Source organism: Oncorhynchus gorbuscha, linkage group LG04 (assembly GCF_021184085.1).
Source record: "Oncorhynchus gorbuscha isolate QuinsamMale2020 ecotype Even-year linkage group LG04, OgorEven_v1.0, whole genome shotgun sequence".
In the NCBI taxonomy this organism is placed as follows: domain Eukaryota; kingdom Metazoa; phylum Chordata; class Actinopteri; order Salmoniformes; family Salmonidae; genus Oncorhynchus; species Oncorhynchus gorbuscha.
The window spans coordinates 66,518,928-66,535,493 of record NC_060176.1 but is presented as its reverse complement, the minus strand read 5'-3'; the positions used below and the strand labels follow the sequence as shown (position 1 = coordinate 66,535,493).

Sequence of the window (16,566 nt, the reverse complement as noted above, 5' to 3'; positions counted from 1 at the left end):
GGCACACTTAACCAGCATGGCTACCATAGCAGCGGTACGCCATCCCATCTGGTTTGCACTTAGTGGGACTATCATTTGTTTTTCAACAGGACAATGACCCAAAACACTCCTCCAGGCTGTGTAAGGGCTATTTAACCAAGGAGAGTGATGGAGTGCTGCATCAGATGGCCTAGCCTCCACAATCACCCGACCTCAACCCAATTGAGATGGTTTGGGATGAGTTAGACCGCAGAGTGAAGGAAACACTGCCAACAAGTGTTCAGCATATGTGGGAAGTCCTTCAAGACTGTTGGAAAAGCATTCCTTATGAAGGAGGTTGGGAGAATTCCAAGAGTGTGCAAAGCTGTCATCAAGGCAAAGGGTGGCTACTTTGAAGAATGTCAAGTATAAAATATACTTTGATTTGTTTAATACTTTTTTGGTCCCTACATGATTCCATATGTGTTATTTTATAGTTTTGATGTCTTCACTATTATTCTACAATTTAGGAAATAGTCCAAATAAAGAAAAACCCTGGAATGAGAAGGTATGCCCAAACTTTTGACTGGTACTGTATATATTTTTCTACACACAATACCCCATAATGACAAAGTAAAAACAGGTTTGCATATTTCTAAAAATAAAAAATAAAATAGAAATACCTTTACATAAGTATTCAGACACTTTGCTATGATACTTGAAATTGAGCTCAGGTGCATCCTGTTTCCATTGATCATCTACAACTTGATTGGAGTCCACCTGTGGTGAATTCAATTGATTGGACATGATTTGGAAAGGCACACACCTGTCTGTATAAGGTTCCACAATTGACAGTGCATGTCAGAGCAAAAACAAGGACATGAAATCAAAGGAATTGTCCGTAGAACTCTGAGACAGGATTGTGCCGAGGCCCAGATCTGGGGATGGGTACCAAAACATTTCTGCAGCATTGAAGGTACCCAATAACACAGTGGTCTCCATCATTCTAAAATAGAAGAAATTTGGAACCATCAAGACTCTTCCTAGTGCTGGCCTTGCCAAACTGAGCATACGAGGGAGAAGGACCTTGGTCAGGGAGGTGACCCGAGAACCTGATGGTCACTCTGACAGAGCTCCAGAGTTCCTCTGTGGAGATGGGAGAACCTTCCAGAAGGACAACCATCTCTGCAGAACTCCACCAATCAGGCCTTTATGGTAGAGTGACCAGACGGAAGCCACTCCTCGGTAAAAGGCACATGACAGCCCGCTTGGAGTTTGCCAAAAGGCACCTAAAGGCTCTCAGACCATGAGAAACAATATTGAACTCTTTGGCCTGAACGCCAAGCGTCACGTCTGGAGGAAACCTGGCACCATCACTACAGTGAAGCGTGGTGGTGGCAGCATCATGCTGTGGGGATGTTTTTCAGTGACAGGGACTGGGAGATTACTCAGAATCGAGGGAAAGATGAATGGCGCAAAGTACAGAGATCTTTGATGATAACCTGCTCCAGTTCGCTCAGGACCTCAGACTGGGGCGAAGGATCACCTTCCAACTGGATGAAAACCCTAAGCACACAGCCAAGACAATACAGGAGTGGCTTCGGGACAATTAATTCTCTGAATGTCCTTGAGTGGCCCACGCGAGCCCGGACTTGAATCCAATCTAACATCTCTGGAGAAACCTGAAAATAGCTGTGCAGCGATGCTCCCGATCCGACATGACAGAGCTCGAGAGGATCTGCAAAGAAGAATGGGAGAAACTCCCCAAAAACAGGTATGCCAAGCATGTTGCGTCATACCCACGAAGGCTGTGATTACTGCCAAAGGTGCTTCAAAATATTGAGTAAAGGGTCTGAATACTTCGGTAAATGTGATATCAGTTATTTATTTAGCTTTTCTTTATCATTATGGGATATTGTGTGTAGATTGAAAAAATAACAATTTCATCCATTTTAGAATAAGGCTGTAACATAAGGCTGAATACTTTCCCAATGCACTGTATGCTTGTATTGAAACAAAATACAAGAAAGGCTATTAGTTAACACAATCTGCTCACAAAACAGTAATTCAAGAAGATGTCAACTAATTGAGAAAAAATAATTGGCATGCAGTTTGGACATTTCACCGGTAAAACTGAATGTCATTCACAATTGACAGTGATGGTGGCCTATTTTGAAATTAGGTATGCATAACTCCAGAATCCAGGAGTCGCCTCTTCACTGTTGACGTTGAGACTGTTGTTTTGCAGTGACTATTTAATGAAGCTGCCAGTTGAGGACTTGTGAGGCATCTGTTTCTCAAACTAGACACTAATGTACTTGTCCTCTTGCTCAGTTGTGCACCCGGGACTCCCACTCCTCTTTTCTATTCTGGTTAGAGCCCGTTTGCGCTGGTCTGTGAAGGGAGTAGTACACAGAGTTTTATGAGATCTTCAGTTTCTTCGCAATTTCTCGCAAGGAATAGCTTTCATTTCGCAGAACAATAATAGACTGATGAGTTTCAGAAGGAGGTTATTTGTTTCTGGACATTTTGAGCCTGTAATCGAACACACAAATGCTGATGCTCCAGATACTCAACTAGTCTAAAGAAGGCCAGAACCCCTCTTTTTACGCTTCTGCTACTCTCTGTTCATCATATATGCATTGTCACTTTAACGATACCTACATGTATATACTACCTCAATAAGCCTGACTAACAGGTGTCTGTATATAGCCTTGCAACACTTTTTTTCAAATGTCTTTTTACTGTTGTTTTATTTTTTTCCGCACCATTAGTTAGAGCCTGTAAGTAAGCATTTCACTCTAAGGTCTACCTACACCTGTTGTATTCGGCGTACGTGACAAAAACTTTGATTTGATTAGAGTTTTATTGCTTCTTTAATCAGGACAACTGTTTTCAGCTGTCCTAACATTATTGTACAAAGGTTTTCTAATGATCAATTAGCCTTTTAAAATAATAAACTTGGATTAGCTAACACAACGTCCCATTGGAACACAGGACTGATGGTTGCTGATAATGGGCCTCTGTACGCCTATGTAGATATTCCATAAAAGATCTGCCGTTTACAGCTACAATAGTCATTTACAACATTAACAATGTCTACACTGTATTTCTGATCAATTTGATGTTATTTTAATGGACAAAAAATGTGATTTTCTTTAAAAAACGAGGACATTTCTAAGTGACCCCAAACTTTTGAACTTTAGTATATATATACAGTTGGAGTCGGAAGTTTACATACACCATAGTCAAATACATTTATACTCAGTTTTTCACAATTCCTGACATTTCCCCGATAGACGGTGCTATGGTAATATACCCAACCCTAGTAGAAGTGAATAGAAAGCTGTGTTACGGTACCTCTTCACTCTTCAGCTCGCCACTGTAGCTACCACACTGCCAGGCCAGGGAGCGTGACCCGGTGGGCTCAGCCCAGGTATAGTACACCGCCTTCCCCGGGCTCAGCTTGTCCTTTTCCTTCTGACTGCTACTTGTGCACACACGCACGCACACACACACACACATAACGGGAAAGAGTTAGAAAGCACACACACAAGACCACGCAAACTCCACCACTAGGAAGATGGCTGACATGGGTTATGGAAATGGGTTGGAGAAAATGGAAGGACTAGTAAGCAGAGGTCAGATCCCATTTCCATAGTCCCATCCAAGCAGCAGCAGAGTCCCACTATGAAGCAAATTAACCTGGAATATAGGGGGAGGTCAAAGGGCAAACAGTCATAACATTGTGAAGCCGGAGTTCCTCCTTGATCACTCCACACTCTGTAGTTTGGTCACTAACAATCAGTTGACTCGTGGTTGTTGATCCATACAGTGATATTAATATGTAATACAATATAATCTATTTTCTTGTGGAGTGGCATGTAAGCACCAAAACCGAACAAAGGCTCTTTCCCTTCACCTGCGGTTACCTGGGGGTCCAGCTCTGACCACACTCTGACCACTCCTGAACTATGGGAACACACAGACTGCAAACACCACTGTATATGTGTACGTTCGCTCTATGGCCCATGCCTTCTGCATTAGTAATTGTATGCTAGGGAGAGAATTTAAAGTTCCCCAATATGTCCACCCCATCTGAAGCAAGTCACTCATTCAGTCTGTTCCTACCCCATATCTCTCTCCCTCCCTCCCTCCCCCCAAGGTCTGAGTGGGTGAGAGCCAGAGTACTCGTGGTACCCTGGGTCCTGCTACCTGCGCTGGGTCTCCTCTAGTGAGAAGGAGAGTTCGAGCAGCTCGTCTGCCAAGCATTTTGACGAGTCTCTCCGCAATCTGCCCGTCCAAACAAAAACCAAACAAATCCATAAACACACACAAACACATTTCAGACAAACAATGTGTCACTAGCAAAGAATTCTGACTTAAAGCAAAATAAGTGTCAATCACAAGTCACTAACCAAAGGAAATTCATCCATTCATGCAAACAGGGCAAATACAGACAAAACACAAAATTGAAGAACACAAAAACCCTGTATTAATAAAACAAATAAAAAGTAAGTGCAAACAACAAAGAAAACCGAGGAACAACAAGTACAAACAAAAGATAGGGGTGTATCCTGCACGCAGCACAGCCTGGGAAGTTTGCTGAACCTGAGGCTGTAAACATGCAGGTTTCATTCAGAAACCAATGAGGACAGCCTCAACACTTATTTTGTACTGTTAACTTATGTCCCCATAAATAATCGCCACTATCTCAAGGACACTGCTAAAAGGAAAGTTGAGACATCCCACTTCAAGATAGACTAAGATTTATGAGGAATATAGGTTGTTTCAGTGCATTGCACCTGTTTTAAGAATAACATGTCACCCATTTAACATATTTCTGCTTATTGCCCTGTTTACCTACCTTCCTCCCTCCCCATCCTTCCCCTCCTCCCCCATCCACCCCCTCCCTCCAGTCTTTCCTTTACCTCTGGTAGAACTCCAGCGTCTGCTCCAGGGTGTGGTTGATGATGAGGAAGGGGGCGGCTCCATCGTGGTAGTCCGAAAAACGGATAATGATCGAGTGGTCTGATAGGTTCACGTCCACAATGACTCCGCCCAGCTGGAAAATACAGGAGGAAAGCCAAATTAAAAGTGGTAGTACTAGTACATTAAGGAACCCAACTTGGAAAATGTATTTATCGCCACATCATCAGCTTATACAGTAGTTACCCACAAACACTCCAGTACAGTCCTTAAGTTTGTGTGTGTGTAGTGCAATTTCAGGCATTACTCACAGTGTTATCTAGGTGCAGCAACAGGCAGTTTTCTGGTTTGGTGAAGTTCATGGTTTGAGGGGTTGCCTGACAGCCTTCTACCTTGATTTTGAGCTTCTTGGAGTCCTTCTCGGGCCAGAATGGGATGGCTGCCTGAGTAGCACAGAGAGAACGAGAGAAGCAAGTGAGAGAGAGAAGAGAGTGAGAGAAGAGAGTGAGAGAGAGACAAAAACAGAGTGGTCAGTTTCACTACATGGATATGCTATGCAGGGTAGGGCTCCATTATTCCATTTAAAAATTCTGAAAATAACTGATATTCAAGCCCTGATTTGAACATATTTTTACTATTAGCACTTTTCATTGCACTTCCTGAATGGATTGAATTGCATTGCATTGGGGGTTGTAGGTAGCTCTAGTTGTCGTACCTGGTGTGGTTTGGCCTTGGTCCAGTGTTCCTGGCCCTCCTCTCCCACCCAGATCACATGCTTGGTCCTGTTCACCAACAGGTAGTATGGCACAAAGCTCACGATACGGGTCAGGCTGAAACTGCTGGGGTCAATCTTCACCCCGATCTTCAATCAAACCATAGAAAGCCACAATCAACCTGAATCAATCCACTCATCATCTGTGGATTGTTCAATGTTCAGCAAATCACACTCCATGACCATTCTGAAAGTTGTTGAAAGGGTGAACATCAACCAACACTACAATTCTGCTGGTGTCACTTCAAATAAACTCCCAGCAGGTTCTCTGCTGTTAGTCTTGATTCACCACCACTCACCAGGTAATCTTTGAGCCTCCCTTTGCACTTCACTTCACCATAGCTACCCACGGTATCCAGGGAGAAATCATCAGACAGCTCGCTGTCCGAGATCATCAGCCGCACCTGCCACGGGAGAGAGAAAGGTTTGGCGAGACAAGCAGTAAGGATTAGGTCTTTAAGATTAGGCATTATCATTTTTTTAAATAGCAGGCCCGCCATTTGGTGCGCGCTTTGACCAAAGTCAATCCCCACCCACTACCTTGTTGTTGTGCAGAAAGTTGCGTGGCTTGAAGGAGAAGAGCAGGGGCATGTCATAGTCCATGGCGTGTTTGCGGTGGATGTCGTCGGCCTTGTATTGTAGCAGGCGACCCGTCTTGTTCACCATCCAGTAGGGAGAATGGATGGCCACCTCAGTCAGGCCCGCATCGTACTTCACATGCACCGCAATGTCCAGCTCTGCCCGCTTCCTTTCTCCACCCTCCCCTAACCTAACCTCCTCATCTTCATCGCGCAGGGAGTGGAACACAATGAAGGTGATCTCGTCCTGGTCGCCACAGAGACCATAGTGGGCCTTCCAATCCTGCCCCAGGTAGTTGAGGAGGCGGAGTTCCAGGCTTGACAGGTCCATGACGGCGGTGTGAAGCTCTGCTGAGTGGCCGTCCATCAATGTGATGGGGGCGGGCTCTTCACTATCCTGTCAGCCAATCAACACACACAATATCAATCAGTGACCAATAATAGTCATGTGAGGGTGAAGGTCTGAGGATATATGACATACATATATATCCAGTGGTAGAAAAAGTACCCAGTAGTCATACTTGAGTAAAAGTAAAGATACCTTAAAAGAAAATGACTCAAGTAAAAGTCACCCAGTAAAATACTTGAGTAAAAGTATTTGGTTTCAAATATACTTAATTATCAAAAGTAAACATAATTGCTCAAATATAAGTAAAAGTAGAAATGATTTCAAATTCCTTAAATAAAGCAAAGCAGACGGTAGGGCTGGGCAATATGGCCAAAATATTATATCACGGTATTTTTACGAAATGGACAGTATGATGGTATTTTTAGTTTTTGAATAATAAAAGTTTAACATTTGCTTTATGAGTAGTGAATGATCCTAGGGTGGCGACACATACATTCTAAGTGATATCAATGAGTCTTTCTCCATTCTGATTGTTATATACTGTTCAATTCAACTTCAACCAAAAAAAATTGCAGCACTTTTATAATTTCTGCATTTCCTGCATTCAATTGCAGTGGTGGAAAAATACCCAATTGTCATACTTGAGTAAAAGTAAAGATACCTTAAAAGAAAATGACTCAAGTGAAAGTCACCCAGTAAAATACTACTTGAGTATAAGTATAAAAGTATTTCATTTTAAATTAGGTATCAAAAGTAAATGTTATTGCTAAAATATACTTAAGTATCAAAAGTAAAAGTATAAATCCTTTCAAATTCCTTATATTAAGCAAACCAGATGGCACCATTTTCTTGTTTTTTTTTACATTTCCGGATAGCCAGGGACACACTCCAACACTAAGACGTAAAAACAAAAATATAACTGTTTGGCCATAATGACCATCGTTATATTTGGAGGAAAAAGGGGGAGGCTTGCAAGCCAAAGAACACCATCCCAATTGTGAAGCACGGGGGTGGCAACATCATGTTGTGGGGGTGCTTTGCTGCAGGAGGGACTGATGCACTTCACAAAATAGATGGCGTCATGAGGAAGCAAAATTATGTGGATATATTGAAGCAACATCTCAAGACATCAGTCAGGAAGTTAAAGCTTGGTTGCAAATGGGTCTTCCAAATGGACAATGGCCCCAAGCATACTTCCAAATTGTGGCAAAATAGCTTAAGGACAACAAAGTCAAGGTATTGGAGTGGCCATCACAAAGCCCTGACCTCAATCCTATAGGAAATTTGTGGGCAGAACTGAAAAAACTTGTGCGAGCAAGGAGGCCTACAAACCTGATTCAGTTAAAACCAGCTCTGTCAGGAGGAATGGGACAAGATTCACCCAACTTATTGTGGGAAGCTTGTGGAAGGCTACCCGAAACGTTTGACCCAAGTTAAATCATTTAAAGGCAATGCTACCAAATACTAATTGAGTGTATGTGAACTTCTGACCCACTGGGAATGTGATGAAAGAAATAAAAGCTGAAATAAATCCCTCTATCAACTATTATTCTGACATTTCACATTCTTAAAATAAAGTGGTGACCCTAACTGACCTAAGACAGGGCATTTTTATATCAGGAATTGTTAAAACTGAGTTTAAATGTATTTGGCTAAGGTGTATGTAAACTTCCGACTTCAACTGTATATCTATGTGCAGTATGAAGGTGATAGAGGAGCAGTTGTAACATTCTGTAGGTCAATTTCTCTAATGGTGGGTAGGGACTCAGGAGTAATGTGGCTAGTAGCCACTGATCTGTCTATGTGTGTGTGTTTTGGTTTTCTTCACAACAATAGTGAAAGAAGTCAAATTTGGACAAGTGGGGAGATTTCGCCAATCCGCACAAGGAAAAGGCTATTTTAGGCTTATCAATTGTTTTCAATGACGATGATTGTTCATTGATGTTTTTTTATCCTTGTGGGGACCAAACAAAGTGTGTGTGTGTGTGTACCTGTAGGCGATAGGTGATGGGGTAGGGTAGAAGGTTCCGGAGCAGGACGGAGGGCCACAGATGCAGGATGTAGGGCTCATCAAAGTGCTCCCCGGCCACTCCCGTGTGTTGTGATGTCACTGTGTCTTTCAGAGGTACGATGTTGACAATTAGCACGCTGGCGCTGTTGCCATGTCGATGACAGGTCTGCTGTACACGTGCGCCAGGCTGCTGACTCACTGACTCGTAGCTGAAGCCCTCGGAAGAATCATATTGATTGTCTCCTTCGGTTACCGGCTGCAGGCTCAACTTTGACCTAAGGGTGGTGGACACACAGCAGTCAGTGTGTGTGTGGTGTGTGTGTGTGTTGAAGACAACTTCCTGGGCTTCAGGAGGAAGGCCAATGGAAAATTGGACACTCGTGCTGCAGGGTTTGGAGTCTGGTCAGACCTCAATGACATGTGCAACCGGAATAGAGTGGAGCTCTGATGAACATGGACTGATATGCAAACTGAGCCAGTGACTGCCTCTGAAGCAGTTGTGGCAGATTGCAGTGTTTTTGTGGAGGCTTCTGTCACCCATGATGGAACATCTCATCCTACATCCAGGACAACACTCCTCGGTATCAGACGGATGCAGCTACTGCAACACTGGACTGGCCTGAGGCAGCAGGGGAAACTCACTGCTCTGGACTGTGATGTCCACTCTGTCTCCCAGCTACTGCAACACTGGACTGGCCTGAGGCAGCAGGGGAAACTCACTGCCCTGGACTGTGCTGACCACTCTGTCTCCCAGCTACTGCAACACTGGACTGGCCTGAGGCAGCAGGGGAAACTCACTGCCCTGGACTGTGATGTCCACTCTGTCTCCCAGCTACTGCAACACTGGACTGGCCTGAGGCAGCAGGGGAAACTCACTGCTCTGGACTGTGCTGACCACTCTGTCTCCCAGCTACTGCAACACTGGACTGGCCTGAGGCAGCAGGGGAAACTCACTGCCCTGGATGGTGCTGACCACTGTCGCTCATTGGAGGCAGATAGCCTAGTGGTTAGAGCGTTAGACTAGTAACCAAAAGGTTGCAAGATCGAATCCACAAGCTGACAAGCTGTCGTTCTGCCCTGAACAAGGCAGTTAACCCACTGTTCCTAGACCATCATTGAAAATAAGAATTTGTTCTTAACTGACTTGCCTAGTTAAATAAAGGTAAAATAAAATACAATTCCATGTACCAGAATGCTGCCATTGGCAAGGACAATCTCACCTTTGCATGAGGTGAGGCGAGGCTGCAAGTTCCACCAACAAAATATAAACTAGTACTCTGGTACCCTGCAAGCCATAACCCATTTTGTATTATACATGTGTCAAATGTAATGGAGTCCATGTTGTGAATGGTTGCTGTTCATACAAGGATTTGTACTATTGCTAGTCATGACCTCTTTGTCGACCTGATAGCCAGCGAGGTGAGACCGGTAGTCTCACCAACAGCACACATCCAGGAAACTGGTTTGATCTAAATTATGAATGTGTTTTCCTGTGTACCAAATATGCCAGATGTTGTTGTTGTTGTTGATGTGGGGGGGGGGGGGTACTCATTTGACGGCTACACGGGGCAGGCCTTTGCCGATAAGCTGCTGAAATACCAGCCCCTCGTGGCACGCTTGGACAGCCTCATGCATACAGGGACCTATGAAATGTTTGGATCCTTTTTTACTGTAAATTTGATTGGTGGACTCAAAGTATTTAAATGTATGTGTGCTACCTGTAGGAGTCGAGAGGCACGCAGAACTCCTCTGTAGGTAATGACATCCCCAGACACATGGAGCCCTCCATCACTCTGAACGGGATGGAAAAGTGGTTTATGATCTGTAAGGGAGACATGAGAAAGAGACGTTGTTCAGATAGAAATTATATTCTCTGGGGTCACGTTTAGTACATTCTGGGGTTCGAGGTAAGTACAGTGGAGAGAGAAGGAAGAGGGGTAGGGAAGCAATCCCCCCCCCCGGTGACTGTAACTTGCCTGGAAGGGAGAACGGATCTTGATGTGCTTGCTTCCCTGCACAGAGTAGATCTGACAGACCAGGAAGCGGGTGACCCCAGAGACTTTGTGCATGACACTGTACATACCACGCCCCATTTTGATCAACGGAATCATGCTGGCTGAAGTGTGGCCCGCCGGAGCTGAGGACAAGAACATCAAAAGCCATGAGATTAATGACTAAATTGACCCTAGACCCAGCGAACTACTTGTGTTAGCTCCGCAAACAAATGCCAGGGCATTAGGTCAGAACGCTAACACTGTCTTTGACCCAGGGTCTAAATATCAAGGTTCGTATTCATAAAGCAACTCAGAGTAGGAGTGCTGATCTAGGATCAGGTCCCGTGTCCATATAATCTTATTCATTATGATATAAAAAGCAAGACTGATCCCTAGATTAGAAGTCCTACTCTGAATATGGGTGCTGGTCTGCACTGGTGTAACTGTTGTAACTGTGTTGCTTACTGGGCTGTATGTAGTAGTCCTTGGCCACCAGCGAGGTCATGGCAGAGAACTGGTCTGAGTGGGTGGTGGTGCGACGGTAGTCCATGTTGACACTCTCTCCGTTCTGCAGCTCTACACGGTTCTCTGTGGCCTCACAGCCCAGGGGGCAGAACATCTCACTGTACATCACTGACACAGTCAGACCCAGACGGTTCTTCACCACGAACGGCGCCTCGTCCTCCTGGAAACTCTCTGATGTCTGCTTGGCCGCCTCCGCAAAGGCCTGCCATGCATTCACAAGCACATTGGGATGTACAAGAAATAAGGACTACACCAAGCTATCCCAACACATTAAAACAACCCACTTAGACATAAAAAGTTATTCTTGAAAATGTTTTATTGTGATTATTGACAGTATAGATTATGTGATTTCATAATTTATTTTTAAAATTGTTCACAAAAAAGTAATATTTTCAGCTAGTCAATTGAATAGCACATACAAGAGTGCTGGTGTGTGACGTCATTGACTTACCGTGCCCAGGTTACTGAGCATGCCCAGTCCACACTTGGAGAGGGTGATGTTGAGCTGGTCCTTGCTGCTGATGCTGATGATAGTCTTGTAGTCTGGGATGTTGTAGTCTACTTCATCTGATATACCTGAGTACTTTACTGGCTTCTTCTTCATCTGCAGTTGGGGGAAATCATGGCCGTTAAGTGTGTGGTGGACAGTGTTTACACTATCTGGATGAGCGATGTGTGTGGAACATGGGACAGTGTTTGTGAGTTTGTGTGTGTGTGGTGTGAATGACAAATTATTTAAAGGTTGACATTGGGCAGAATTTTTATTTTTATTTTTAGGTTTTCTGCTGTATAACTGATCAATGCACTATCATACCATATCTCTACAGCTTCCGTCCAAAAATAAATCCTGTGAAATGACGTCAACACGTACTGGAAGAGTTACTGGCTAGCTTTTTTGTCACCTAAAATCCTCAAAAACTTCTGCAGATGCACAATTGAGAGCATCCTGTCGGGCTGTATCACCACCTGGTACGGCAACTGCACCGCCCACAACCGCAAGGCTCTCCAGAGGATGGTGCGGTCTGCACAACGCATCACCGGGGGCAAACGAACTGCCCTCCAGGACACCTACAGCACCGGATGTCACAGGAAGGCCAAAAAGATCATCAAGGACAACAACCACCCGAGCCACTGCCTGTTCACCCCGCTACCATCCAGAAGACGAGGTCCGTACTGATGCATCAAGGCTGGGACCGAGAGACTGAAAAACAGCTTCTATCTCAAAGCCATCAGACTGTTAAACAGCCATCACTGACACAGAGAGGCTGCTGCCTACATACAGCCTTAAAATCATTGGCTACTTTAATAAATGGATCACTAGCCACTTTAATAATGTTTACATGTCTTGCATTACTCATCTCATATGTATATACTGTATTTTATACCATCTATTGCATCTTTCCTATGCCTCTCTGACATTGCTCATCCATATATTTATATTATTATTCCATTCCTTACTTAGATTTGTGTGTATTAGGTAGTTGTCGTGGAATTGTTAGATTACTTGTTAGATATTGCTGCACTGTCGGAACTAGAAGAACAAGCATTCCGCTGCACTCACAATAACATCTGTTAACCATGTGTATGTGAGCAATAACATTTGATTTGCTACAGTGGCTAGCTTAGCTAATGAACTAGCAACGTTTGTTGCGGCGTGCATGACCAGAATGACACATCGATGAACCACCAAAGGCACACCCCATTTCTGTTAGAAAATTGAGTAAGAAGCGGAGTTGGACCGTTTTTCGTGCCTAAAGTCGACCTTTAAGGGTCACCTTTAATCCCAGAGTCCAGGATCTGAAGCCGTCTCTGATATCGTCCTCTAGGGGCTCCAGCAGAGGCTCCCACACCCCCATCACCTCGTTGAAGTAGTGAACCTAAACACACAACACTATGTTACAGTACACCAAATGCAGTCTGACTAAACCCACAGTTGAAGTTGGAAGTTTACATACACTTAGGTTAGAGTCATTAAAACTTGTTTTTCAACCACTCCACAAATTTCTTGTAAACAAACTATAGTTTTGGCAAGTTGGACATGACATCTACTTTGTGAATGACACAAGTCATTTTTCCAACAATTGTTTACAGACAGATTATTTCACTTATAATTCACTGTATCACAATTCCAATGGGTCAGACGTTTACATACACTAAGTTGACTGTGCCTTTAAACAGCTTGGAAAATTCCAGAAAATGATGTCATGGCTTTAGAAGCATCTGATAGGCTAATTGACATAATTTGAGTCAATTGGAGGTGTACCTGTGGATGTATTTCAAGGCCTACCTTAGAACTCAGTGCCTCTTTTCTTGACATCGTGGGAAAATCAAAAGAAATCAGCCAAGACCTCAGAAACAAAATTGTAGACCTCCACAAGTCTGGTTCATCCTTGGGAGCAATTTCGAAAAGCCTGAAGGTACCACATTCATCTGTACAAACAGTAGTACGCAAGTATAAACATCATGGGACCATGCAGCCATCATACAGCTCAGGAAGGAGACGCATTCTGTCTCCTAGAGATGAAAGTACTTTGGTGCGAAAAGTGCAAATCAATCCCAGAACAACAGCAAAGGACCTTGTGAAGATGCTGGAGGAAACAGGCACAAAAGTATCTATATCCACAGTAAAAACGAGTCCTATATTGACATAACCCGAAAGGCCGCTCAGCAAGGAAGAACTACGGTTTGCAACTGCACATGGGGACAAAGATCGTACTTTTTGGAGAAATGTCCTATGGTCTGATGAAACTAAAATAGATCTGTTTGGCCATAAAGACCATAGTTATGTTTGGAGGAAAAAGGGGGAGGCTTGCAAGCCAAAGAACACCATCCCAATTGTGAAGCACGGGGGTGGCAACATCATGTTGTGGGGGTGCTTTGCTGCAGGAGGGACTGGTGCACGTCACAAAATAGATGGCATCATGAGGCAGGAAAATTAAGTGGATATATTGAAGCAACATCTCTAGACATCAGTCAGGTCGCAAATGGGAATGTTTACAAGGATTAAATGTCAGGAATTATGAAAAACTGAGTTTAAATGTATTTGGCTAAGGTGTATGTAAACTTCCAACTTCAACTGTATATTTTAGTTGAATTGAGGTTGTGTAGAAGTTGTGAAAATGTTGTGTAGATGTGTAAAGGTTGTGTAAATGTTTTGTAGATGTTGTTTAGAGGTAGTGTAGAGGTCGCATGCAGAGATGTGCGGTGTCTGACCTCCAGGTTGAGCTGGCTGTGCAGGTTGATGAGAGTGCTCCAGTTCTTGACGTCCCCGTGGAAGGAGGACTTAGCCAGCAGCATGGGGACGGTACGGTGGCCCACCCCTGCCTCCAGGGTCAGGCAGATGGAGGAAATGGCCACCTGCAGGGACTCACCCTGGGGAATCAGCCGGACCAGGGACTGGGCATCCTCGTCTTTACCCTCCTCCTCCAGGAACCACAGCTTGAGATCCCGCCAGGACCGGCGCTCCCACAGGTCTGGGGGCACGGGGCTCTCCAGCTCAGACTGGGGCATGTCTGCACCGGCCGGGCTCAGCACCGACTGGATGGTGATCACTGTGTTGATGATGATGGGCGACACCTGTGGGAAGGGGGCACAGAGGAGAATGGAATGTAAGACACATTACTCTGGTTTTGGCAGCTGTGCCAGAAATAAAAACATGAGAAAAAGTGACAAGGTATTTTATTAGTGAGATGCTTCTTCCCGTTCCGTTTTTTGGCCGTGGCCTACCTTGAGTGTCAGTGCCTTGATGGAGACCTCCATGGCCTGCGGGGAGGTGGAGGACTGTGCACTCTTGTAGAACACCTGGCAGGGCTGCAGCACAGTGGTCTCCTTGTTCCTCCTCTTCTCCCTCAGAAAGGGGCAGGCCACTACCTTCAGGTCCTTGACCACTGCTGTCATCAGCTGACCATCCGGGTTGCTCTTCATCACCAGCTCGCACTCCATGGTCATGACCAGGGCTGGGGCGTCGGCACGTGTCAGGTCAGCCACAAAGACAATCTCTGGGTTCTTCACCAGAACATTCATCTCCGACTTGACTGCCACTGGAGCTGGAGTACAGACAGAGAGGAAAGCAGGGGTGTGTTCATTAGGCATCAAATGTAAGAAAACTGTCAGAAATGGAGTGAAACCATCGGACATTTCACTTTGCCCTAATTGGATGTCGTACAAACATGACATTTGTGGTGAATATTGTGTAGTGTGAAATGTGAAAATGTCATACCAGGTTCCTTGGAAGCGGCGGTGGCTGTAACTGTGGGTTTAGTGTTGCTGTTCTTGTGGGCGGCTGAGGAGAAACCTTGTTGGCTGGCCTTGAGGAAGATGTCGGCCACGGTGAGCAGGAACTCCATGCTGGCACAGAGGTAGACATCCTGCACCACCGTCTCCAGAGAGGTGCCTTCACGCCCCTGATTGTAGTTCACCTCCACCATCACGTTCCTCTCAGCACTCGGACGAATCGCCATCATCCTGACAGACAGAGGCCAGAGGGACAGGTGTACATGATGATTCCTTCAGAAAGAGCAATAATAACAATCCCTACAGCAACCCTATCATAAGTGCACTAAATACCTTGTAATCGGTTTGTCATATGATGTTACATAGAAGAGTGAGTAACTTTTTATTCTACCCTACAGATTCAAAGATTCCATTCTCTCAAAACAATTGACATACCAGATGGAAATACTCATGGGTTTTGATGAACTGGGAGTGCGAGATTAAATTAAAGCTGCTTAGACTATCATGGGGTTGCTAACCAAAGCCATTCATTTTAGCTGTGTGACAGTCCTGTGTGACAGACAGATGGTGAAGCAGTGATGAACATTATGCCACGCTGGAGAACACACACTGAGCCTCGTACATCAACGCCAGCACTGAGCCACGCGCTCATATGTTCACAGTACACACACCACTCTGCGGTATCTCTCCCAGTGTCTGTGAATGTGTACGTAGGCTCAGTACCAAGGTAACTGTGTGTGTGTTTTACCTGGCAGTGATATTCTTGACTCTGCGTCTCTTGTCGTCTAGCAGGCAGTCTGTGAGTTTGACGGAGGCCTTCATGGATCCGTCTGAGAACATGTGGACAGATGTAGAGATTGTTCCCAAGGTGAACTCAGCCAGCATCAGCTGATCATCCCTGGAGTTCAACACCTGCACCTGAATACAGACACGTAGGCAGAGACGCACGCCCACAGAGACAGGCACAGACACATAGACAGAGACGCACGCCCACAGAGACAGGCACAGACACATAGACAGAGACGCACGCCCACAGAGACAGACACATAGGCAGAGACGCACGCCCACAGAGACAGGCACAGACACATAGACAGGGACGCACGCCCATAGAGACAGACACATAGGCAGAGACGCACGCCCACAGAGACAGGCACAGACACATAGACAGAGATGCACGCCCACAGAGACAGACACATAGGCAGAGACGCACGCCCACA

General features: G+C 44.9%; 1 protein-coding gene across 4 annotated transcripts in view; it reads right to left on the bottom strand.

Annotated features, from left to right (window-relative positions):
- The window catches only part of LOC124034535 (vacuolar protein sorting-associated protein 13A-like), a 68,029-nt gene that overhangs the window by 29,141 nt on the left and 22,322 nt on the right, over positions 1 to 16,566 (bottom strand). For 2 of the 4 annotated variants that reach the window (XM_046347858.1, XM_046347860.1), the window contains exons 37-52: positions 16,098 to 16,267; positions 15,336 to 15,580; positions 14,843 to 15,162; positions 14,330 to 14,692; positions 12,892 to 12,993; positions 11,568 to 11,720; positions 11,057 to 11,318; positions 10,574 to 10,734; positions 10,316 to 10,419; positions 8,578 to 8,872; positions 6,200 to 6,634; positions 5,959 to 6,063; positions 5,603 to 5,749; positions 5,199 to 5,330; positions 4,890 to 5,023; positions 3,319 to 3,448 (exon numbers count right to left, since the gene is read on the bottom strand). In XM_046347858.1, coding sequence (XP_046203814.1) covers positions 3,319 to 3,448; positions 4,890 to 5,023; positions 5,199 to 5,330; positions 5,603 to 5,749; positions 5,959 to 6,063; positions 6,200 to 6,634; positions 8,578 to 8,872; positions 10,316 to 10,419; positions 10,574 to 10,734; positions 11,057 to 11,318; positions 11,568 to 11,720; positions 12,892 to 12,993; positions 14,330 to 14,692; positions 14,843 to 15,162; positions 15,336 to 15,580; positions 16,098 to 16,267 — 3,258 coding nt within the window. The remainder of the gene's footprint in view (positions 1 to 3,318; positions 3,449 to 4,889; positions 5,024 to 5,198; positions 5,331 to 5,602; positions 5,750 to 5,958; positions 6,064 to 6,199; positions 6,635 to 8,577; positions 8,873 to 10,315; positions 10,420 to 10,573; positions 10,735 to 11,056; positions 11,319 to 11,567; positions 11,721 to 12,891; positions 12,994 to 14,329; positions 14,693 to 14,842; positions 15,163 to 15,335; positions 15,581 to 16,097; positions 16,268 to 16,566) is intronic. The other 2 variants (XM_046347859.1, XM_046347861.1) reach the window with 1 other exon arrangement.